Source organism: Epinephelus fuscoguttatus, linkage group LG3 (genome assembly GCF_011397635.1).
Source record: "Epinephelus fuscoguttatus linkage group LG3, E.fuscoguttatus.final_Chr_v1".
Lineage (NCBI taxonomy): Eukaryota > Metazoa > Chordata > Actinopteri > Perciformes > Serranidae > Epinephelus > Epinephelus fuscoguttatus.
Window position 1 is genome coordinate 372799 of NC_064754.1, and position 25083 is coordinate 397881.

General features: G+C 46.6%; 1 protein-coding gene across 1 annotated transcript in view; it reads left to right on the forward strand.

The window, feature by feature from the left end:
• The first annotated feature begins 863 nt into the window (after window positions 1-863).
• The window catches only part of aars2 (alanyl-tRNA synthetase 2, mitochondrial (putative)), a 32539-nt gene continuing 8319 nt past the window's right edge, over window positions 864-25083 (forward strand). Inside the window, exons 1-19 of the mRNA XM_049571884.1 lie at window positions 864-1219; window positions 3084-3272; window positions 3363-3508; window positions 4857-5048; window positions 5144-5288; window positions 7596-7741; window positions 8053-8161; window positions 8289-8327; window positions 8467-8581; window positions 12724-12851; window positions 15212-15350; window positions 15456-15625; window positions 16118-16231; window positions 17492-17632; window positions 17723-17860; window positions 18636-18739; window positions 20493-20601; window positions 20838-20963; window positions 21060-21170. Of these exons, the coding sequence (XP_049427841.1) occupies window positions 983-1219; window positions 3084-3272; window positions 3363-3508; window positions 4857-5048; window positions 5144-5288; window positions 7596-7741; window positions 8053-8161; window positions 8289-8327; window positions 8467-8581; window positions 12724-12851; window positions 15212-15350; window positions 15456-15625; window positions 16118-16231; window positions 17492-17632; window positions 17723-17860; window positions 18636-18739; window positions 20493-20601; window positions 20838-20963; window positions 21060-21170 (2598 nt within the window). The 5' untranslated portion in view covers window positions 864-982. The remainder of the gene's footprint in view (window positions 1220-3083; window positions 3273-3362; window positions 3509-4856; window positions 5049-5143; window positions 5289-7595; window positions 7742-8052; window positions 8162-8288; window positions 8328-8466; window positions 8582-12723; window positions 12852-15211; window positions 15351-15455; window positions 15626-16117; window positions 16232-17491; window positions 17633-17722; window positions 17861-18635; window positions 18740-20492; window positions 20602-20837; window positions 20964-21059; window positions 21171-25083) is intronic.

Here is a 25083-nt window from a genome sequence, read left to right on the forward strand (position 1 = left end):
GTTCAAAGTAGCAGATTTATTTTTTTATCTTCAGAGAGGAGCAATGCCAAACATAAACAAAACAGGTAAATCCAGATCCCTGCCTTACCTGTCAGAACGTAAATGCAGAAACAAAAGACAATCAAACTTACCTAACTCCCAACTGAAATAAACAGGAGAAAAAGGGGATCAACAAAAATGGCTTCTCCCTCCTACTTTAAGACTGCTACAGCATTAAGCAAGATTAGTTACAGAATTTACAATGGTTACAGTAAGTTGTCCTAATCAAAGTCACAGGTAGCTTTTACACACAAAACGAGAGTTCCAGCTAATAGACAATGCTCTAAATCAGAAATGCTACTACAACACACAAGATCATAACACAGAACACAGGCTGCGGTCATGATGGGAATGGGGAGAGTGAGAGGCCGAAGGCTGGCATCAGGTGGAGTTTAAAACTGAGGAGTCAGCCAATCAGCAGGCAGCAGCCCGGTCACGTGGTTGATTGGGGAATCACACACACCTGCAGCTCATCTCACACACAGGCAGGCTGATTGCTGCTGCAGAGGAGGGAGAGAGCGGTCAGTACCACAGTCATTACACTACCATGCCCAAGAAACTGACTCAGAGTTTGACTTACCTCTCTGTCTGGAGCTGAAAACCCAGAGTTTCCCTCATTTCAGTGTTAACATACTCAGTTTCCACTAAAGCCCTCAAAATCATTCATGACATAAATAAATAAATAAATAAATAAATACTCGGTGTTGTTCATCACAAATCACGTGATGCAGATGACGACGTGATGACGCTGCAGATGGAGGCTGCGCAGTGTGAACAGCAGGGGGCGGCAGAGCCGACACTGCTCGCATCACACAGGAGAAGAAGAAGCGGCTCAGAGTGCGCATGCGCATCATAACAACCTGTCCCCTGTGTGACGGTCACCATGGTTCGGGTCCCCGTCCCCGGTCCTGTCTCCGGTTCTGTCTGAGACTTTGTCCCCCGGATGTTGTCGCTGCTCCGCCGGAGGCTCCGGCCGCTCAGCGGGCCGCCGGGCCGTTTCTCTGCCGGCTCAGCTCGCTCCTTCAGCGGCTCTCCTCCTCCGGAGCTTCCCGCTGCCCGAGTCCGCAGCACCTTCCTGGACTTCTTCCGGCAGAGACACGGACACCGGCTGGTCCCGTCCTCCCCTGTCCGGCCCAGAGGAGACCGCAGCCTGCTGTTCGTCAACGCAGGAATGAACCAGGTCAGTTTAGACCCGGTCCGTCCCGGTCCGTCCCGGTCTGTTCTGTGAGCAGACCGTTTCAAAATAAGAGTCCTGTCCAATTTTACAGATACTTTAGTGTATTTCATTCATTCATTTCAAAGCAAACAAAATAATACAACACACACAACATAACAAATCCACAGGACACCACTGATAACAAACAATGTAACAACTACAAACAAACAAACAACAACAACAACAACAACACAGTTTGAACAGGGGATGGAAGAAGCGAAGCTTATCTAGTGCAACCCTCCGACAGCACAAATACACACTGTGAGTCCCCTCTTCCCCACAATCATCTCATCAGTGTAGTCATTCTCCTCCTCCTCCTCCTCCTCCTCCTCCTCCTCCTCCTCCATTTCAAACACTCCTTTTATAAACTTCCTTATGAATTGATTAACACTTAGTTTAACCCCTTCATCTAAACCAACTTTCAACTGTATTGTCCCCAAAGGGTAATTTGCTTTGCAGGTAGGTAAAAACAAACACATAAAAACATAGAAAGCACATTCACACAAGTTCTGACACAAACCATTCTGCAAACACACACACACACACACACACACACACACACACACACACACACACACACTATTGACAGTGGTTCTGACACTTTGTTGTGATTTGAGTTTTCCTCTCACATGATACTTTTATCACCCTCCCTCGCATGAAACACATTTTGACTTATGCCCAGAAGAAGATTATTTTTTGCTTTGTAAATGATTTGTGCAGTTTTGAATTTGACCTGGTCTGATCCTGTCAGTGTGGATAATTAGTGTGATCATTGTACCTCACACTGTAAACTGATCTTATGGCTCTTTTTTGTAGTTTGTACAGAGGGAGCAGGTTGGTTTAATAACTTCCACACACTAACTCAAATATGGTAATACGAGAGAATAATATAGAATACGCAAGGATTGTTGATTCAGTAAGCACCTAGTTCTGCTCATAACACCCACACTCTTTGCTATCTTGGAACATACATAACTTAAAGCAGCAGATTTTTCCATCAATTATCACACACAGAGGAAGGTCTTAAAGGGATAGTGCACCCAAAAATGCAAATTCAGCCATTATCTACTCACCCATATGCCGAGGGAGGCTCAGGTGAAGTTTTAGAGTCCTCACATCACTTGCAGAGATCCAAGGGGAGAGGAGGTAGCAACACAACTCCACCTAATGGAGGCTGACGGCGCCCCAGATTCAAACGTCCAAAAACACATCATTGAAACCACAAAATATCTCCATACTGCTCGTCCGTAGTGATCCAAGTGTCCTGAAGCCCCGACATAAAAAGTTGTTTGGAAAAACCTCATTTGAACTCTGTTTTTAGCCTCACTGTAGCCTGTAGCTCTGACTGCCTCTCTGGGCATCGTGCTCGTGTGTGTGCGCTAAACACTGTGCCTGTAAACGAGCCGTCAGGATTTCTGGGAAGTTGTGATGTCACACATACACTGTATCAACCGCAGGTACTCGCGGTGTCTCGGGACCACGTTAACAAATCAAGGTCAGGAGATCGCAGCAGCCTCACACAGGTCAGGATCTGAGGACGTTCGGGGTTTAGCCGGTGCTTCTGTCTGACCCGGTCTCACTCCTGTTTCGTGGTCAGTGACCCGTCAGCGTGACACGGTACTGCACAGAGGCAGTCATTAGCGGTTTGTGTTTCCACACATGTGTTAGAGCGTTTCATAAAGTGCGAGACGCGCCTGTCCTAAAAGACTGAAACAAATTCATGGAGACAAATGTTACAGAAAAATTTTAAATCTTCACTGTATGTATGATGTCACGCTGTGAGCTCTTGTCCTGGAGTCGGCGTGCTGACTGACTGTTCTGGTTTCAGTTTAAGCCCATCTTCCTGGGTACGGCCGACCCTCGCAGCGAGATGGCCTCGTACCGCCGAGTGGTCAACAGTCAGAAGTGCGTCCGAGCCGGCGGCAAACACAACGACCTGGAGGACGTGGGCCGAGACGTGTACCACCACACCTTCTTCGAGATGCTGGGGAACTGGTCGTTTGGAGACTACTTCAAGGTGACGGACACACACACAGACTTCCTGTCTGGGGGGGGGGGGGGGGGGGCGCTCTGGACGACATCACACTCATGTTGTTGTTGTTTACAGGAGGAGGCGTGCTGCATGGCATGGAGCCTCCTCACAGAGCATTATGGGATACCTGCAGACAGACTGTATGTGTCATACTTTGCCGGAGACGCTGAGTCGGGGTTACCAGCTGATGAAGAGACTCGACAGATCTGGTTGGAGGTCGGGTAGGTGCTTTGTTTCAGTCCCAGCTGATACTGGCGTCTGATTGGTTCTCTGAGTGCGTTAACCCTGAGGTGAGGGAAACTCTGGGTTTTCAGCTCCAGACAGAGAGGTAAGTCAAACTCTGAGTCCATCACCATGGCAACTGACTCTGTGAACCTAACCTGCTCGCTGGCAGGTTTTCTATAAGAAACCCTGAGTTCACCCTGTCTCCTCCCTACTGCTGAGCCTGAAGCAAGCTGGCAGACACACATGGGTTGTTCATATGTAGGCAGAATTAATTCACAATGCTTTACGCTGGGAGAGGATCTTCAGACCCGTCTCGATGTGCTGTCTTTCCCCAACGAATATCTGTTTGAACCGTACTGTTTTTCATTAGACTCAATCATTTACCGGCCACACATGTCAAATCTGACACACCACAGACGTGCGCTCTCATCAGAGCAAATGTTTTTTTGTGAACGGTAACTTTTTATATGATATTGGTGATGATTTGCGGCCTCTGCCTTCTTTCTGTTGGCTGAGTAGAACTCAAATGTTACTCAGCAGGATATTAGGCAAGAGGACACACAAGTTGAAACAGTATTTTTGGGGGGTTTAAATTAGTAGTGACCTACAGTACATAATGACATAGCCACTGAATGACAGGTTATTAAAGCTACTTTGTTTAATAAATCAAATATGAATCAAACTGAAGAAAGCTACAGTCGTGGCCAAGTCAAATATGTCTTACCTGTTTGAATGATGTTTTCATATTTCATTTTAAGCTGCTTCCAAGTGTGTTTTTTCCCTGTGAGATTGAACCTACATGAACATCAGATTTTATTTAAAACCACTTTTTCACCTGTAAGCTATGAATTTAATGAAGTGTGGTTAAATGTAAATTAATGAACTAGTGCATTCAAATGTATGCGTTGACTCTGGCAGTAATTTTCTCCCATGCTGCCTCTCTCTCCTTGGCAGCTTTAGTGCTGTTACTTTGTTTATGAAATATATGCTCATATTCGCTGTAGGCATTCATGAGCACCTCCAAGTCCACAGGTGTAAAATAAGTTGATCGCTTTTTCTCTCCGGTTGCCATGGTGACTCGAGGTATCCGGGCTCCACTGATGATGGCTTTTCATTGTGGTTGTGCACGTGCTTCACTCAAGGTGTACCTACTCAGAGTTGACTGAACTAATTCATATCAGCTGTTCTGGAACCGGATACTCAGAGTGTCCCAGCTCAGGGTAAGTCAAGTCAGAGTTCAGGGTTAGACTCAGAGTGTTGAACCTCCTACCTGGAATACTCCTCTGCAGTTCACAGGTGTGACTCTGATCAACAACAAGTTCAGTCAGGTGGTCTCCTCTTCAGGGTTCCTCCTGCTCGCCTCCTGCCATTCGGTCTGAAGGAGAACTTCTGGGAGATGGGGGACTCGGGCCCTTGCGGCCCCTGTACAGAGATCCACTATGACCACGTGGGAGGACGAGACGCTGCAGCCCTCGTCAACACTGACAGTCCTGAGGTGGTGGAGATCTGGAACCTGGTCTTCATGCAGTACAACAGGTTAAAACACACACCTGGAACAGTATCCACTGTGGAGCCGGTGTGCTGGTTGTAGTGGTCAGCTCCCAGTATGACGTGCTGTGTTTGTGTGTCAGGGAGCTGGACCACAGTCTGAGGCTGCTGCCCCAGTTCAGCGTGGATACTGGGATGGGACTGGAGCGACTGGTGAGCGTCCTGCAGGGTAAAAGATCAAACTACGACACCGACCTGTTCACCCCGCTGCTCCACGCCATCCACCAGGTACACCTCCACACCAGGTACACCAGGTACACCTCCACACCAGGTACACCTCCACACCAGGTACACCAGGTACACCTCCATACCAGGTACACCAGGTACACCTCGACACCAGGTACACCTCGACACCAGGTACACCAGGTACACCTCGACACCAGGTACACCAGGTACACCAGGTACACCTCGACACCAGGTACACCAGGTACACCTCGACACCAGGCACACCTCGACACCAGGTACACCAGGTACACCTCGACACCAGGTACACCTCGACACCAGGTACACCAGGTACACCTCGACACCAGGTACACCAGGTACACCTCGACACCAGGTACACCTCGACACCAGGTACACCAGGTACACCTCGACACCAGGTACACCTCGACACCAGGTACACCAGGTACACCTCGACACCAGGTACACCTCGACACCAGGTACACCAGGTACACCTCGACACCAGGCACACCTCGACACCAGGTACACCAGGTACACAGGTACACCAGGTACACACCCACACCTCGACACCAGGTACACAGGCACACCTCGACAACAGGTACACAGGTACACCAGGTACACACCCACACCTTGACACCAGGTACACAGGCACACCTCGACACCAGGTACACCAGGTACACAGGCACACCTCGACAACAGGTACACCAGGTACACAGGCACACCTCGACACCAGGTACGCCAGGTACACCAGGTACACCAGGTACACCAGGTACACCAGGTACACTTTGACACCAGGTACACAGGTACACCAGGTACACTTTGACACCAGATACACAGGCAGAGACCAGGGGCCTGTATCACGAAGCGAGATCAACCTTTCCTGGGTTACCCAGACCTATCCTGGGTTGACTAACCCTAACAATGGCAATCAGGATAATCGGTATCACGACGCTGGATATCAACTCCGTAACTCAACCCAGGGTTGCTTTATCAAGAGCCGTGAACGCGCACGCAGCGGACCAATCACAATCATGAGAGAAGCGCAGCGTCACTGAGCGTCCTCACAGAGCGCCGTATGTGAGGGGAAAAAGTATTTCTCATGTGAGGATCAGAGATTAATTCTACTAAAATATGAGGAGGAGAAAAGCAACATTAGAGAAAAGGCCAACACCGTGGCAGCTGCAGGAGGAGGAAACATGCGTGGCAACGCATAACGGGATGAATAATGTTTAGTTTTAGTTTAGATTAGTTTATTTGCACATGATGTTAAAAACAGACAGTATAACATTTACAAGATTAAAAAAAGAAAAGTGCCGGAGAGGTTAGAAGCCACTAAAAGCTTATCAAAGAAACTCATCACTGGTTCAAGTAGCTACAGTACCTGTACCTGTACATCTGACACTGATCACACCCTTGAATCCCATGAAATCAATGCTGCGCAGATGAACTGCGTGTATTACAATTATCGTCTAACATCATTGCGTCTGATAAACTGGTCTTCTTTGTCATAACGTTATATATGCTACAATAAAGCTTAAAGCTGACGCCACAGTTAAATCATATCAACACCAAACTGATAGTCTGAATAAAATCATCCTGATATTGAGCTGTGTTAGAAATTAACAGCTGTGCAGAAATATACCTAGTGTCCCTCTTTAAGAAACAAAAGGAAAATCCTCAAACACCATGAAGTGTAGACATGATAGGCTACTTTCCACATTTCCAGCAGCAAAGCTGTCAGTTAGGCCCATTATCTTTAACAGGGATCATTTCCTCCAACAAAACAAAATGTTGGCACTAATTAATGGTGCTATTAAGTGTCTGCTAATGATCAGTTTCTTTCTTATGAAGGGCTGGGATGAAAGTTCCACTTCTTTCCACTCCTTATTGAACAGTCTTTTCATTGTCTGTTGTTGTTGCTTTCTTTTCTTTTTAATGTTCAAAATAAACTTTCAAATCAAAATCAATCAAATGAATTAAACTTCCCGTCATGACTGGGCTGCATTTCTGTCAGCCATCAACAGCTGATTGGCCAGTGGGTGGTGCTTTTTATAGGATCAGATTCAACCCTGAACTTACCCTGCTCCGGAGCAGGATAGCCGTTCAGAGTAAGTTACCATGGTGATCTACCCCGATAAGAACTGAACCGGCTTCGTGAGACCGAAAACCCAGGGTGAACCCTGAAGTTACCTCGCTGAGACATTAATCCTGCTTCATGATACAGGCCCCAGGTACACCTCGACACCAGGTACACAGGTACACCTGCACAGTGGACTGCAGGTTGTTACTGCTGATCAGGTATAGTGAGGTGTGAATGACAGTTTCCTGTTGCCATGGTGATGTGTCTGTCCTCAGAGGTCGAGGGTGGGGTCATACGGCGGCAGGACGGGCACGGCAGACGAGGGGAAGGTGGACATGGCGTACCGAGTGGTGGCCGACCACGTCCGTACTCTGTCAGTCTGCATCGCTGATGGAATCTATCCAGGCATGTCAGGAGCAGAGTGAGTCATCGACCAATCAGCTGTCAGAGCTCTGTTTACATGTTTATCTGTGTGTTTGTTTATGTTTCATCTGTTATTCTGTTTGTTTGTTTATCTTTAATCAGGTTCTTTGGTTGTTTTTAATCTCTGTCTGTTTATATGTAAATGTTTATTTGTCTTTGTTTGTTTATGTCTGTCAATCAATCAATCAATCAATCAATCAATCAATTCAATCCTTAGGACCTCATAGCTGATCAGGACCCCCCCTCGACACTAGGTCATTTTTTATTTGTTGATGTCTGTTTATGTTTATCTGTGTATTTGTGTCTTAGGCTGGTGTTGAGGAGGATTCTGCGGCGGGCGGTTCGGTTCTGTGCAGAGGTTCTTCAGGCTCCTCAGGGAGTGCTGGCCAGCCTGGTTCCTACTGTCACACACACACTGGTAAACTACGTTTCCCACAGTTCCTCTGACCAAACAGCCTCACGCCCACTGTTCAACATTTTAAATGTCAAGTACAACAGAGGAGTCAGCTGCTCCAGGGACTGACTGATTTCATACTGTGTTGCAGGGTGGTGTGTACCCGGAGCTCCACAGGGAGGCCGACAGGGTGAGTAACCTGCAGTGAATTAAGAAAACAATCAGACAGGCGGTGGTCTGAGGACCCGACCTCAGCGAGACGTCGGCACCAAAAACGTGCACATCAGCGTTTCTCTGGAAGAGACACTAACAGGAAGTTGTTCTTTCAGATCATGGACGTCATCAACGAGAACGAGGCTCACTTCCTGTCGTCTCTGCAGCAGGGCAGCCGGCTGATCCTCAGAACACTGAACAGAATGGACTACAAAGATGGAGTCTTCCCGGGTCAGTTCCTCCCATCAGCCACCAGGAGAGGCAGCAGGCAGTCGCTCTTTATTCATCCCGCTGGTATCTGAAGGTCTTTGCACACTGAGTCCGTTTTGTTTTTTTTTTTCTTGTCTGAAATTGTGACACGTCTAAAAATAAACACAACCTCACGTTGTGTCATGTTAAGCCACTGACTCCAAACTCCGTCATTTATGTTTTCAGAAATGGTTCCATTTGCTGTGTTTTTCCATCAGAGCCTTTTGAGACGTTTGACCGAGAATCAGAGAAGAAAAGACGTTGCGAATATGCACAACGCAGAGAACAAAGAAACGCATCAGACTCAGTGTGCGGAGGCCTTACGGCCATTTGCACACTTTGACCTTTTCAGCCCTCTGAACCAACTCAGAGCGGTGACTCAGCATTATTTGCACATATGTGAACACTCCAAGAGAACTCAGACCCCTCTGAAGAGAATCAAACTCAGACCACCTCGGGACGTGGTCTGAGTTCGGTTCTCTGAAGCGCTCCAGGTTCACTTTGCTCTCTGTGGTTGTATTCAGCCCTGTGGATCACATGATGTTGACCTGGGACGCTTTAACAAACACATGAAACCAGGTGGTCCTGTAACGCTGACAAGGACGCAGGACGAGGAGCAGTTTGGTCCACAGAAGACACTGCACGTCTCCATGGAAGGTAGGACACATCAACCAGTCACAGCTCAGAGACACTCAGGGTCTCCTCCAGTTTAAGTTCATGTGACAGTGAGCAGCTTCATCACCTGCAGTAGGGATGGTCCTGGCCACTAATTTCCCTGTCGGTCAAACAAACATTTTAATTAAGACTAGTCAACTAGTCTAAGAAAGGAAAACACAAACGTTATCACAATTTATTGTTAAGTATTTGAAATATTGCTCCTAAACATATTGTGTGCATTCAGAGCCCTTTGAAGCCTTTAATCACCATGTCATGTTCCCTTGGTAAGATAAAAGTTATTCACAAAGCATCTTAGGCCTTAAGAGAGCTCCTAAGGTGAAAAACTGTTAAGAGGAGGGAGGAGGACTTTTAAGAAGCTTAAGAGTGTCTTAAACAGAGAAGATGGCGGAAAGACAGAGAGGAAGGAGAGATATTCTCCGTATATTGAACGACAGTGATTTAATAAGAAGCTACCGGCTTGATCGTGCAGGGATAATGGTTGTGGTTGACCTCATCAGGAATGAGCTTACTTTTCCCACCCAGCGTAGTAACGCAGTAACGCCCGCTTTGGAACAACGCACTGATGTGTCGGGCAATGCGCTCCCAAGTCTGCCTCTTCCCTTGTGCCGTGATCCCGGGACTGAATTTCCCTCTTAAAGCTCCGTTGTTCTCCTCCACGAGCTGTGCCAACAGCAGGCACTGCTCTTCTGTCCAGTTCGGCTTTCTCGTTCTTTTTTTCTCCATTTCATTCGTTGTTTTAGTCATTCTGCCAAATCACACCGCTTTTTACAAGGAGGCCACCAATCACAGTAACTGCTGACAGCTGAGTCTGCGTCCACCATTAATATCAAATAGATTAAGTAGTAAAATTACCAGCGTGGTGAGTAAACATAACAATAAGCAAATCAATAGAATAATCGGCATGTGAATGAGGTACGTTCAAACATTTTGAAGCTGTGTAACAATTAATTTAATTTTGCTGAGTTTCATCATCCTGACATAAAATTATTTTCACGATTACACATTTCTTAATACAGTTTACGTTCTATGATGGGTTCATTTCACTGTCCATTCATTACTAGGAGCGCATTTGTTTTCCTTTTTGTAACAACCAATCACAGCGTTTATAAGACTGTGTCATACCTAGCAACGGGGTCAACCACACCTCCTCACGAAGATAAAAGTTTCTGTCCCCTCCTTGCTCAGAGTTGCTCTCAGAAACTTCCTGAATCACTCTTAAGCTAAGATTCCTTGCTAGGAATTTTTAGGCTGAGTTAGGAGCTCTCTGAGAGGACTCTGAGAATCTTTGTGACTACGGGCCCTGTAGGTTTAACTGACTAATATTTGTAGTGCCAACTAGCGAGGGGGGCGGATGTTTAATAATCGGTCACATCCCCAGGCTGTTGTGTGAACACAAAGAGGACCGAGCTCAGTTTGTAAAATGGTCTCAGTCCTCTCTCTGATCACACTATACATCACATGTACAGACACAGTATAGTGTTTCCTGTGACGTGTCTCTGCAGAGAGGTGATGAAGCTGCTCACTGTCACATGAACTTAAACTGGAGGAGACCCTGAGTGTCTCTGAGCTGTGACTGGTTGATGTGTCCTACCTTCCACATCTGGAGACGTGCAGTGTCTTCTGTGGACCAAACTGCTCCTCGTCCTGCGTCCTTGTCAGCGTTACAGGACCACCTGGTTTCATGTGTTTGTTAAAGCGTCCCAGGTCAACATCATGTGATCCACAGGGCTGAATACAACCACAGAGAGCAAAGTGAACCTGGAGCGCTTCAGAGGACCGAACTCAGACCACGTCCCGAGGTGGTCTGAGTTCGATTCTCTTCAGAGGGGTCTGAGTTCTCTTGGAGTGTTCACATATGTGCAAATAATGCTGACTCACTGCTCTGAGTTGGTTCAGAGGGCTGAAAAGGACCAATAGCCTCAGTCTAATAAAACGTTATTGTCACGAGTTCCACCTTCAGCATCGGCTCATGGTCGTCGTCATGGAGATGGTGTAGTGTTATCACAGTGATCATACGTGCTGTGTCACAGACAGCTGGACCTGCCTCAGCTCAGAGACAGACAGTCCTCAGCTCAGAGACAGTCCTCAGCTGGAGGTTTTATGGTTTCAGATCGTCTGTCTGTCTCATTCTCATGAAAGTCATATCTTCAGAACACCGTGAGGGAATTTCCTCAAATTTGGCACAAACATCCCCTGTGACTGCAAAATATACTGATCAGAATTTGGTGGTCAAAGGTCAGTGTTACCTCACCAAACATGTTTCTGTCCATAACTGAAGAATTCATTCACTAATTCTGACCAAACTTGACACAAATGTCTCACAGGATAAAATAATGAAGGTCAAAAGGTCAAAGGTCAGCTTGACTGTGACATCATCATGTTTTAACGTCATATCTCAGGAACAGAAGGGGAGACATTTGGTCAGATACTGAATTGGTGACTCTCATCTTGAAACTGTGCTGATTGTATAGATCTTCTGTGTGTGAAGCATCCATGTTTTCACTGACATGGATGGAGACTGTCAGAGACACTGGACTGGTGGGCGGAGTCATACAACCACAGGGTGGACTGGTGGGCGGAGTCATACAACCAATTTATTTACCTGGGTAATAGAATTCCTGGTAATCTGTGTGGTTTGTGTTTCCACCGCACCTCAAAGTCCTGGAAAATGTATTCAAATCAGGCTGATGGCGTAGATGATTCGGCGTGTGTCCTGTATTTGGCCCAGGCCAGCTTGGCTGGTTACGTGCTGGTGTAGAGAGTTGGGGCTGTTTGTCTCAGCCAGCAGCTCAGTTTAAAGTATTTTAAGTGTCAAACTAAGTTAGTCTCCAAACAGGCAGCTGTGTAGCTGCTGTCAACTCGAGTCATTTTCGAGTTATCTTCACTTTGTTTCCACCGCGACCACTTGGCTGTTCACAGATTACCGTGTGTGTGTGTGTGTGTGTGTGTGTGTGTGTGTGTGTGTAGGAGTTCAAGCACAAAAGAACTGATACCGTTAGCGCTTATCAATACTACGGTCTTTGATATGGGTTTCAGTACCCATCCTTAATCAAAATGCAAACAAAGTGAAGCTTGTAGAAATGAAATAAAGTTTGCAGCAGCTGCCCGTGCCAGGAAGTATGGAACGCTGCAAGTGTGTGTTCCACCAATCAGCGTTCTTCAGCACACAGCCCCGCCCCTCAAGAATTCCGGGTAATGTGAAAAGTCTTATCCCCCTACTAGGTACATTTTTCAGGTAAAGGTTTTTCAAAATCCCGGGTAAATGATAAAAGTTCCTGCGGTGGAAAAGGGGCTATTGATTTTTTGGGGACGGACTTCCTTCCTCACAGCTTGCCTCAGTAATGAAAACTAGAGTGCAGCCGTGTCAGAGACAGGTGGATGTTTTAAAGGTTCTCCTCATATGGGTTCTGTCCCGTTTAACTTTGACCTTCCTGTGTGTCCATCAGCATCGGTGGCTTGGTCTCTGCACAGGGACCTGGGTTTCCCTCTGGACCTGGTGGACCTGATGCTGGAGGACAGAGGAGTCCAGGTGGACCGTCAGGAGCTGGACCGACTCGTGGCAGAGAACCAGAAGGTGACGTCTGAATGTGGAGACATGAACTCCCATCATGCTCCTGGTGTGATGATGTCAGTGTTTGACTGTTGTTGGTTATCTATTAAATTCTGCTGTGAGGTGACCACAGGTTGTTCTCCTGAAGACTTTTACTGTGAAGGGTGTTTAGGGCTTTTATTGTGAAAGGGTTTTACTGTGTAAAAGGCTGTGTGCTTTTGATGTCTCTCCATCCCGCTCAGGTGATAATAATGATAATAATAACAACTTAATTGTAGGTGGGATGGTGGTGCAGTGGTTAGCACTGTCGCCTCACAGCAACAGGGTTCTTGGTTTGAACCTGAGGTGGGGGAGCCTTGGGGAAGCGTGGGTTTCCTCCAGGTGCTCCGACATGTTCTCCCTGTGTCAGCGTGGGTTTCCTCCAGGTGCTCTGACATGTTCTCCCTGTGTCAGCGTGGGTTTCCTCCAGGTGCTCTGACATGTTCTCCCTGTGTCAGCGTGGGTTTCCTCCAGGTGCTCTGACATGTTCTCCCTGTGTCAGCGTGGGTTTCCTCCAAGTGCTCTGACATGTTCTCCCTGTGTCAGCGTGGGTTTCCTCCAGGTGCTCCAGCTTCCTCCCACAGTCCAAAGACATGCAGGTTAATTGGTGACTCTAAATTGTCCGTAGGTGTGAATGTGAGTGTGAATGGTTGTCTGGCTCTCTGTGTCAGTCCTGTGATAGTCTGGTGACCTGAAATGTCTGATTAGAACCTCCGTTTGTCCCTGATGAGTTGCCGGAAATTTTGGTATGTCCACGTATTAATTTGGTCGATACTTGGAGACAGTTTTTCAGTTGGGTCTGTATTGTGTGATGAGGACGAGATATACAGCTGAGTATCATCAGCATCAGAATGGAAATCAGTGTCACGCTCTCTGATGAGAGACAACGTGTACAGAGTGGGTCCCAGAATGGACCCCTGGGGGACACCATGATTGACCTCAATTTTGGAAGACAGTGACTCACCGGGGGACAGCGTCTGTCTGTCAGATCAGATTGAACCAGGTCAGAACTGTGCCTGAAATGTTGCGAAGGGTCGCAGCCGGTTCAGGAGGATGCTGCGATCACTGGTGTCGAAAGCTACTCTTAAAGGGCAACTTCAGTGTTTTTCAAACTTAACAGAGGCAAAGTAAAACTCACAAAGGCCATCTTGGTGTGTTTTCCACTGTTTCAACAATCACCACCTCTGGTTTGGTTGAAATAAATCATTAATTCACTCAGTTAGGTGTGAAAATATTCTGACACGCTATACACACTTAAATTTAAATGGAGTCTGGTGGGTTTGACGACAGCAGTTTGGGGGATGTTTCTGGTTTAACAGACAGGATCTTACTCTTTAACACAAAGGTCTGTCTGTGCAGGGATCGTCTCCGTAATGTTGTCTGACTCTGGAAATAACAACCTGAGCCTGTCACTGACAAAAACGTTTTATTGGACGTTAATTGATGGTGATCAATTGCCCCACGTGGTGACACTGGGGCCTGTTTCACAGCTGCAGTCACAGTCAGCACTGGATCAGTATAATAACTGGTTGTTCCCATTTTTCACTCAGACACAAAAATGTGGGGAAAATAGAATCCAGGTTAAAAAATACCAAAGTTACTGTTTAAATCAAGAAGGATGAGAAGTGAGATCTTTAGTTTTATCCTGCGATGATTCACATCTGTTTCAGTGCTGTGATGGGAACAAAAGCCTGACTGAAACTCCTCAGAGACACAGTGTGAACTCAAATAACTGTTTAGCAGAAGTGACTCATCGTACTAATTAAAGGCACATCTGGAGATTTAAATGGACCTGAAGTTGCTTAAAACCAGAGAGTCTGCACCAGTGTTCTTCACAGGGGGGTTTTGATAGGTGTGAACTTCAGTAGAGCCCGAACAGACGTCATCTCCTGCTCACCTCTGTCAGAGGACTCATCCTGGAAACAGCCGGACTCTTCACCTCCAACACATGGACACTGCAGTAAAGACATTATGTGTCATCTGTTGTTTTATTAAAGGATCACCTGCACGCTTCTTTAACACCTGGAAACCATTTTTAACTTTTGTGGCAAATATGGAAGCTGACAAACTGTAATGAAACATGTTACACTCCCCCACTGATGTTTCCTTTGGCTGGTCTGTGTGTCTGTCTGTCCCTGGGGTCTCTGTCTGTCCCTGGGGCCTCTGTCTGTTCCTGGGGTCGATGCTCTGCACCTTACTGAATTAAAAATACCTAGTTTAAAACAAGCAGGTTGATGACAGCCGCAGGGAGAAAGAGCCAATGAGCAGAGAGGGATTTACTATTTCAGGAACAACGTCCTCCTGGGAGTGATGTCATCGACCACCTGTCTCTATGTACCCCTCAGGTGATGTCTGATCTTCGGTCAGGTGCTGGGTCTCAGCTGATGTTGGACGTCGTCAGTCTGGCAAACCTGCAGCGTCTCAGCGTCCCTCACACTGACGACACTCTGAAATACCAGTACAGACTGGAGGAGGACAGATACGGTACAGCCTGTCTCTCTGTCTCACACTGTCTCTGTGTCTGTCTCACACTGTCTCTGCCTCTCAGAGACGTTCTGCAGCTGAACTCATGTCTTGTCTTCCTCCCAGTGTTCCCAGCATGCCGCGCTACAGTCCTGGCTCTGTATGACGGTCAGGGTCTGGTGTCGGAGGTTACTGAGGGTCAGCGCTGCGGTGTCATCCTGGATCAAACCTGCTTCTACTCCGAGCAGGGGGGGCAGTCACATGACCAGGGCTACTTCACCCGCCAAGGACTACAGGTCAGCTGGCCGCTCAGACAGGAAATGAACTGCGATTACCCGGGGCACGTTCAGCCTCAGCATAACGTAGGAGTACAGTTATTTAAACAGAAAGGATGGTGCGTTGAACGCCCTGAGGTGTCAGCAGCCCCGCTGCTTTTTTAACACGGAGGAGTTTAATTCAGTCCAAAGGAGCTCTGTTGGCATCTTGGAAACACGCTGTCAGAGCAGCTGTGAAATCCAAACAAAACATGTTCACACAGTAAAGATTTGTTTAAATACAAGTTGTTGCTGATTGGTTCCACCTCTCTCTCACACATACACACACACACACACACACACACACACACCAAATGAGAGAAAATGCACCTCAAAACCTGTTTCACTTTGTCTCCAGGAAACAAGTCGTTCAGCCTGGAAACTGGTGGCTGCCTGTTTTCAGAGTGAACATGTCCTGGCTGTGTTTCCAGGTGACCTCTGACTCCAGGTGTGTGTGTGTTTCCTGTCTCTCAGGATGTCCTGTACCCCGTGGAGGCCGTGGTCCTGGCGGGGGGTTACGTGGTCCATCAGGTGACTGCAGCAGACAGCCTGAAAACTGGAGACCAGGTCCAGCTGCACCTGGACCAGGTAATCATGAGCCCCTTTTACACTGCCCCTTTAAGGCGGGAATTTCACAATTCAAATTCAAAGAAGAGCAGCAGCTGTTAGCAGTTAGCACCTAATTCAAAGAAGAGCAGCAGCTGTTAGCAGTTAGCACCTAATTCAAAGAAGAGCAGCAGGGGCGTCGGTGGCTTAGTGGCAGAGCAGGCGCTCCATATACAAGGCTGCTGCCGCAGTGGCCCGGGTTTGAGTCCAGCCTGTGGCCCTTTGCTGCATGTCTCTCCCTCTCTCTCTCCCCCTTTCACACGTCACTATCCTATCAATTAAAGGCAAAAAATGCCCTAAAAAATATCTTTAAAAAAAAAAAAAAAGAGCAGCAGCTACCAAAGTATTCTATTCCAGTATATTAAGCTATAAATGTACCAAATTTGGCGCTTTTATCGCAAAAAGGATTCAGGTGCCTGCTCTGGCCACCAGGGGGCAAGTTTCTGATGTCCCAATATCCAGATTTGTTGTAAATATATTTGTCAACACATCTGCCAAATTTGGTGCTTTTATCACAACATTTAATGATTCTAGAAAAGTATTGAGCTATGCCGCTTCACTATTATCTGAGTATTTCTTATCCAGAAAAGTAATTTTCCCATTACAGCAGCTAACTAAAGAAGAACAGCAGCTGTTAGCACTTAGCAGCTAACTAAAGAAGAAGAACAGCAGCTGTTAGCACTTAGCAGCTAACTAAAGAAAAACAGCAGCTGTTAGCAGTTAGCAGCTAACTAAAGAAGAAGAACAGCAGCTGTTAGCAGTTAGCAGCTAACAGGAGCTCCTTACCCTCCGAGCAGAGGACGAGATCAGCCGCCATATAACAGGGACACTAAATGATTGTTATTGACATGTGATGTCATTGTTATTGTTTATAAAGAGCTGCTGACACGTATGATATATGTCACACTAGAGGCTGACGCTGTTGTGTTACATGTCATGCCTCTTTTGACTCTGTGAACTCAACATGCTGTCTGACATCACACTCTGGAGCCACACGACGCAGCCATCGTTTGGTTCTGTGTAAACATGTGAGGACAGGAAGTCGTAGCGGCTCTGTAGCGCCATCTCTGTGTTTGAAGGGAACCAACACATGTTGATTTGGGGTATTAAAACAGCTGGAGAATCAGAGTCAACACAGCAGTAAAGACGGTGTCTTCTGCAAAAAGATGGACATTCGAGATATTTAAAGATCAGATAATGTCTGTCTGTCTCTGTGTTTTCTGTCTGTCCTGTGTCTCACAGGACCATAGGCTGTCCTGTATGGTGAATCACACAGCAACTCACATCCTGAACTTTGCTCTGAGGAAAGTTTTGGGTCACTCAGTTCAGCAGAGAGGATCTCACGTGTCAGCTGATCGCCTGCGCTTTGACTTCAGTGTCAAGGTCACTCATTAACCTTTCACTAATATTTCACTAACCATTCATTAACCACTCAGTAACCATTCACTTACCTTTCACTGTGTGTGTCCTCAGAGTTCACTGGATGTCTCTCAGCTGCAGGAGGTAGACAGGTGTGTTCATGACATCATCTCAGCCAATCACGTCGTCCACAGCCAGGAGCTTCCTCTGCAGACAGCCAGGAGCATCGAGGGACTGAGGACAGTGGACGAGGTGATGCTTTCTGTCTCTCACTCTCTCTGTCTCTGTCTCTGTCTCTCTGTCTGTGTCTCTGTCTCTCTGTCTCTGTCTCCCTGTCTCAGTCTCTCTGTCTCTCTGTCTCTGTCTCTGTCTCTGTGTGTTTGTCTCTGTCTCAGTCTCTCTGTCTCTGTCTCTGTCTCTCTGTCTGTGTCTCTGTCTCTCTGTCTCTGTCTCCCTGTCTCAGTCTCTCTGTCTCTCTGTCTCTGTGTGTTTGTCTCTGTCTCAGTCTCTCTGTCTCTGTCTCTGTCTCTGTCTCTCTGTCTGTGTCTCTGTCTCTCTGTCTCTGTCTCCCTGTCTCAGTCTCTCTGTCTCTCTGTCTCTGTCTCTGTCTCTGTGTGTTTGTCTCTGTCTCAGTCTCTCTGTCTCTGTCTCCCTGTCTCAGTCTCTCTGTCTCTGTCTCTGTGTTTCTGTCTCTGTCTCTCTGTCTGTGTCTCTGTTTCTCAGTCTCTGTGTCTATGTCTGTCTCAGTCTCTGTCTCTGTGTCTCTGTCTGTGTCTCAGTCTCTGTGTCTATGTCTGTCTCAGTCTCTGTCTCTGTGTCTCTGTCTGTGTCTCAGTCTCTGTGTCTATGTCTGTCTCTGTCTCTGTGTCTCAGTCTCTGTGTCTCTGTCTGTGTCTCAGTCTCTGTGTCTCTGTCTCTCTGTCTCTCTGTCTCTGTCTCTGTCTCTGTCTCAGTCTCTGTGTCTCTGTCTCTGTGTCTCTGTCTCTGTGTCTGCAGGTGTACTGACCGTCTTTGTCTCTTCCTGCAGGTGTATCCGGACCCTGTTCGGGTAGTGTCTGTGGCGGTGCCAGTCTGTGACCTGGTGGATGATCAGGCCGACAGAGAGACGTCTGTGGAGCTCTGCTGCGGAACGTGAGACAGAAACACACCTGTTGACCTGTTACAGCTTTTAAACACAGAGATGGCGCTACAGTGCCGCTACCACTTCCTGTCCTCACATGTTTACACAGAACCAAATGACGGCTGCATTGTGTGGCTCCAGAGTGTGATGTCAGACAGCATGATGACATCACATAGTCAAAAGAGGCGTGACATGTAACACAACAGCGTCAGCCTCTAGTGTGACATATATCATATGTGTCAGCAGCTCTTTATAAACAATAACAATGACATCACATGTCAATAACAATCATTTAGCGTCCCTGTTATATGGCGGCTGATTTCGTCTCTGCTCAGAGGTTAAAGAGCTCCTGTTAGCTGCTAACTGCTAACAGCTACTGTTCTTCTTTAGTTAGCTGCTTCTCAGCTTTATTTATTCTCGAATGGACATTGAGGTTACCCTCAGTTTCAATGCCGTCGAGTTTACAAGCACATTAAAACAAAATAACACATACATGTAATACGAAAGAGAACAATGAGGAAAAAGAAGAAAGAATAAAAACTCATTTAAAGCAAATACAATTAGAAACACAATGTTCAGAAATTAAAGTCTTAAACTCTGCAAGAGAAGGAAATGTTTCCATCTTCTGAGTGTGTTGGAGGGTGTTCCATGAGCTCCAAGTTCAGTACAAGCTCGGGGAACTTTGAGGAGTAACAAGTCAGATGAGCGGGTCATGTAAGTGCCAGATATATAAAAGCTTCAAAGATATATAAAAGCCAATGTCCCTTGCGCCTTTCTTCAAGAGACGGCCAACCAACTTTTTCGTAGAGTTCACAATGCTAAAGCTGATAACTGCTAACAGCTACTGTTCTTCTTTGAGTTAGCTGCTAACAGCTACTGTTCTTCTTTGAGTTAGCTGCAAACTGCTAACAGCTGCTGTTCTTCTCTGAGTTAGCTGGTAACAGCTACTGTTCTTATTTGAGTTAGCTGCTAAGTGCTAACAGCTGCTGTTCCTCTATGAGTTAGCTGCTAACAGCTGCTGTTCTTCTTCTTTGAGTTAGCTGCTAACTGCTGACAGCTGCTGCTCTTCTCTGAGTTAGCTGCTAACAGCTACTGTTCTTCTGAGTTAGCTGCTAACAGCTGCTGTTCTTCTTCTTTGAGTTAGCTGCTAACTGCTGACAGCTGCTGCTCTTCTTTGAGTTAGCTGCTGACAGCTACTGTTGTTCTCTGAGTTAGCTGCTAACAGCTACTGTTCTTCTGAGTTAGCTGCTAACAGCTGCTGTTCTTCTCTGAGTTAGCTGCTAACAGCTCCTCTTCTTTGAGTTAGCTGCTAACTGCTAACAGCGGCTGCTTTTCCTCTAGTTAGCTGCTAACTGCTAACAGCTGCTTATTAAATCTCTTGTGGTCGGTCACACACATGACACATCATCAAAATGTCTCACCTGTCCATGATCCCGTCTTGAGTTATGTCCTGTTTATACAGATGTTTCAGAGCTGTTAATACGTCCGCTGTTGGCTTTGAAGTGAGACACCTCTGTCTCCTCACTCTGTGATTGGTTGTTTCATACAGAACGGTGAGGCGAAATAGCAGCGTGGAATCATGCCTTCAAGAGACAGTGTTACAGAGGGTACTAACAGTGAGGCAGCTGTCGCTTAGCAACACATCCAACACAAAGCTGAGGCAACATTTCAGCAGGATGTTACACCATCATTGCTGTGCTGGTAAATAACCCGATTGTGTGTGTGTGTGTGTGTGTGTGTGTGTGTGTGCGCACGTGTGCTCAGCCACCTGCTGCAGACTGGAGCCATCAAGGACCTGGTGATAGTTTCTGAGAGACAGCTGGTGAAAGGAATCAGTCGCATCATTGCTGTGACAGGACGCGAGGCGTCACGGGTCAGTAATAACATGTGTAAACCATCCGTGTGTTCTCCAAGTCATCACGACATCACTGTGACGTGTGTGTCCAGGTCCAGCTGTGTGTTTAACCTGTGTTTAATGTGTTTAATGTGTGTTTAATAGAGTATGTTGCTTCGTTGACTAACCAACAGTATTGATGTTAACAAGCTAACGTTAGCTTAGCCAGCTGAAACCACAGTATCATGTTGTGGACTCTGTCATGTTGTCTTCAGGCTCGAGAGGACGGGCAGGTTTTGTCTCAGGATGTGGACTCTCTGTCCGCCAGAGTAGCAGGCTCCACCCCCTCCAGCCTTGACTCCGCTCAGTGCCTCGCCAAGGAGATCGGAGTCCTCTCTGATGTAAGTACCCATGGTGCATTGCAGCTGCTGCGAGGATGATAGAACATGTGGTGTGTGCCTCTTCAGTGCTATTTGACCCTGGGCTTTGTCTGTCAGGCTGTGGATAACACCCCCATCCCTCAGTGGCAGCGCAGAGAGCTGCAGAGTCGACTCCGAGCTCTGCAGAGGACCAGTAACACCACCGTCAGGAAACTGGAGACCAGAGAGGTGACCACACACGCTGTGACTCTCACACACAGTGGGAACACCTTCACACACTGAATAAGCGCATCAACCAATCACCTTGTGCGTTAACGTTTTGAGGACTGTAAACAACACGGAGGCGCTGAAGTATGAACCAAGATGGCAACGTTTACTTCTCTTGACAAAGGCGGCGCCTCTGTTCTTATCTTTTACCACTGAACAGGAAGTTGGAGGTGTCTCTGAGACAGAGCCGCTCCTTCACCTTAACATTAGGTGGGCACTTAACCAAAAGGTGGAGACTTTCTGTCGTACCGCCCTCTTCCTGTTACTGAGACAAATATTTTCATTGGGGGTGCAGGTTTCGGTGGGGGGCTGGACACAGGGTGTTAGTTACTGGTCACCCTCATTATTTTGGTCTCAGATGGAGAATTGGCCGTTTGGCTGGACGCGCACACTTCCTCCTCGCTGCTACTAATCGGCACCCTCCGTGCGGCAAGGCCTCACTGTCAGGGAAGGCCTGTTAGTGATGTCACCTGACTATGTGGAACAAGAAGGAACGTCTAACGGTCCCTGGTGTCTATATCTGGATTACACGTCTAGATCGAGTTGGGATCTGCCTCTAAACACGATGGGTGGGAATCATGATACGATGTCTTCACCATACGCTGAGTATTGTGATAAAATAAATATCGATTTATTACCTTTTATTCCAACTGCAGATTATTTCCCCAAAGGAAACGTTGTCAGTGTCAGTTTGACCTCCTGAGATAAAAGTTTAGGTCTCTTCATCTTAAATCATTTTTATTGCAGCAGAATGTGACGCAGAACAGACAGACTGACCAGCAGGGTCATGACACCTGCAGACACCTGTCTGCAACGTGAGACAGTGTCTCCTGTCCTCTGTCAGATAATGTCCCGCTCTAGTTTGAAGGACGTGAGACAGTGTCTCCTGTCCTCTGTCAGATAATGTCCCGCTCTAGTTTGGAGGACGTGAAACAGTGTCTCCTGTCCTCTGTTGATTAAATTTGTCTTCAAGACAAAGTCATCAACACTCTCCTGTATCTACACAAGAAAAAAAAGGGCGACACAAAGTGAGTTAAACATTTAAAGTAGAAGAAGAAAAGGTGATTCAGAGTCAACGTCCAGGAAATAAACCCGCCTGAGTCTGTCTGGCCTCTTTATACGCCCTGTGTAGGACTGCTCCTCCCCTCACCTCCCTGCTCTGCTGACATCATCAGAGATTCCACTTACATCACGCTCTCTGACATCATCAGAGAACACGCTTATGTCACACTCTCTGACATCATCAAACAACAGAGCGTAGGCAGGACGATTGTATGCGGATAGAAAGAATGATTCCATGATATAAAACTGTTACAGGTGAGTTATTCTATCAGATTCAGATTCAGATTCAGCTTTATTTGTGTCCCCGTAGGGCAATTAGTGTTGCAGCAAGTAAAAAAAGACATAAAAAATGTACAAGACATACAATTAAAGTCTAAGAGGGGGGGATAATACATTGTGCTGAAACAACATCAGTAGCAGCGACTCAAATAGCCCATACAAGATAGGGAAAGTGCAAACAGTGCGTAATTATCAATTTCTGCCAACATCAATAACACCACATGGAGACAAAAGCAAAGATCAGCCTGCCTATAAGAAGCTCCATGAATATCAACCAATCAGGTACAACTCCTCCTACCCTGTCCTGAATTCAAAAGGGAAATGGCTGTAGGGACGAAGGAGTGCTTGTACCTGTTACTTTTCATACGGGGAACTCTGAGCCGGGGGCCGAAAAGCAGAAACTGGAACTCAGAGTGTAAAGGATGGGAGCTGTCAGAAAGAATGGCATTAGCCTTCCTGATTATCTGTCTATTGAACAGATCTGTAAGTGTGCACTGTTGAACTCCCAGAATCTTATTACTTGTCTTTATCACTCTGCTTAGTGCATTTTTTGACCTGGTGTTAAGGTTGCCAAACCAGCAGAGGAGAGAAAACGTCAGCACAGATTCAATATATGATCTATAAAATAAGATCATCAGGGACTTATTGATCTGAAACTTGGAGAGTTTTCTCAGACAGGACAGTCGTTGCTGGCCTTTTTTTTTGCAGGGTCTCTGAATGGCAGGTAAAATTTAACTTATTATCCAGAACAGTCCCAAGATATTTGTAATTTTCGACAATGTCTACTGTTACAAACTTGGCTCACAGTTTGCAACAAAAGAGAGTCTACACAAACAATTTAAGGTACAAAGGTGATTTATTTAACTAAATCTACTTCAAAATAAGAAGTAACACATGTTGTCATGTTGTGAGTGGCTGCAGTGTGTGTGTGTGTGTGTGGGTGTGTGGGTGTGTGTGTGTGTGTGTGTGGATGTGTATGTAAAACAGAACAAATGAAACAAAGGCAAACCAAACTACACCATGTTGGCCATGTGGCAGTCAGCTGCTCAGTCAGGGAGAGAGAGAGCAGGCTGACAACTGAGGCCTTTTATAAAGTAAGACCACACCCTCAGGTGTGGCCAGGAAGATTGGACGGCCCGCCTCTTCAACCACAAGGAACAGCTGTGAAGGAAGAGACACATTAGTAAGGCCACACCCATAAAAATGAGGCCCCACGGGTGCCTCAAAACTGAACCACACAATACCATAAACAGGGACATTTCAATAGTTCTCTGCCTTACCAGAACAGCCCAATCTAATTCCAAACCTCTCACCCAAACCATACCCACACAGCAACTCTGGTACCTGGAGAAGCAGATTAAGAGTAGGAGGGAGAGAAGAGCAGTTCAGAACGAAAAGGGACACCTGGTAAAACACTAGAGAGGCAATGCACGAGACAATGCATCAGCCACAACATTTACAGAACCTTTAATGTGGCGCATGTCAAGGTTAAATGGCTGCAAAAACAAACACCAACGCATCAGCCGTTGATTTGGGTTTTGTAGGGAATGCAAGAATGTCAATGGATTGTGGTCTGTATAAACTACTAGAGTTTTGCCTCCACCCACATAAACTTCAAAATGCTGCAGAGCCCAAACGAGAGCCAGTGCCTCCTTTTCTACAATAGAGTAATTCAACTGATAAGAGTTGAACTTCCTTGAGAAAAAGCTTACTGGGTGGTCAATGCCATCAGGACCTGTCTGCAAAAGTACAGCTCCAGCACCCACATTGCTAGCATCTACCTGCAGCTGGAAAGGTTCATCCAAGCGGGGAGCTGCCAAGACAGGAGCAGAGGAGATCAGATTTTTGACATGTTCAAAAGCACACTGACATCGAGGGTCCAATCAAACTTAACCTTTGGACTCAAAAGATTAGTCAAAGGTGCAACAACTGTGGAGAAGTTTCTACAGAACCCTCTGTAGTAACCTACCATGCCAAGAAAGCGCATCAGCTCTTTCTTTGTAGAGGGAGTAGGAAACTGATCAATGGCGAGGACTTTTGCTCTAACAGGTCGGACCTGCCCTGACCAACCACCTTCCCCAAATAGGTGACTGTACCTCGAGCAAACTCACATTTGGCCAGATTTACAGTAAGTTTGGCCCACACCAGCCGGTCAAACAAAGCTCTGATGCGTTCTACATGCTCACCCCATGTGTCGCTGTAGATCACAACATCATCTAAATATACTGCACACCCCTCCAACCCTGCTACAACTTTATTCATTAACCGCTGAAAAGTTGCTGGAGCGTTCCGCAACCCAAACGGCATGACGGTATAAGAATAAAGACCTGAAGGAGTTATAAACGCAGCAATGTCTTGAGCACGCTTTGAGAGTGGCACTTGCCAGTAGCCCTTTAAAAGATCAAACTTACTGACAAATTTTGCTGTGCCCACTTGATCGACACAATCTTCCATCCGAGGAAGTGGGTAAGAGTCTGGCTTAGTGATTTTATTGATTTTTCGAAAATCTGTGCATGGTCTAAATGTTTGATCT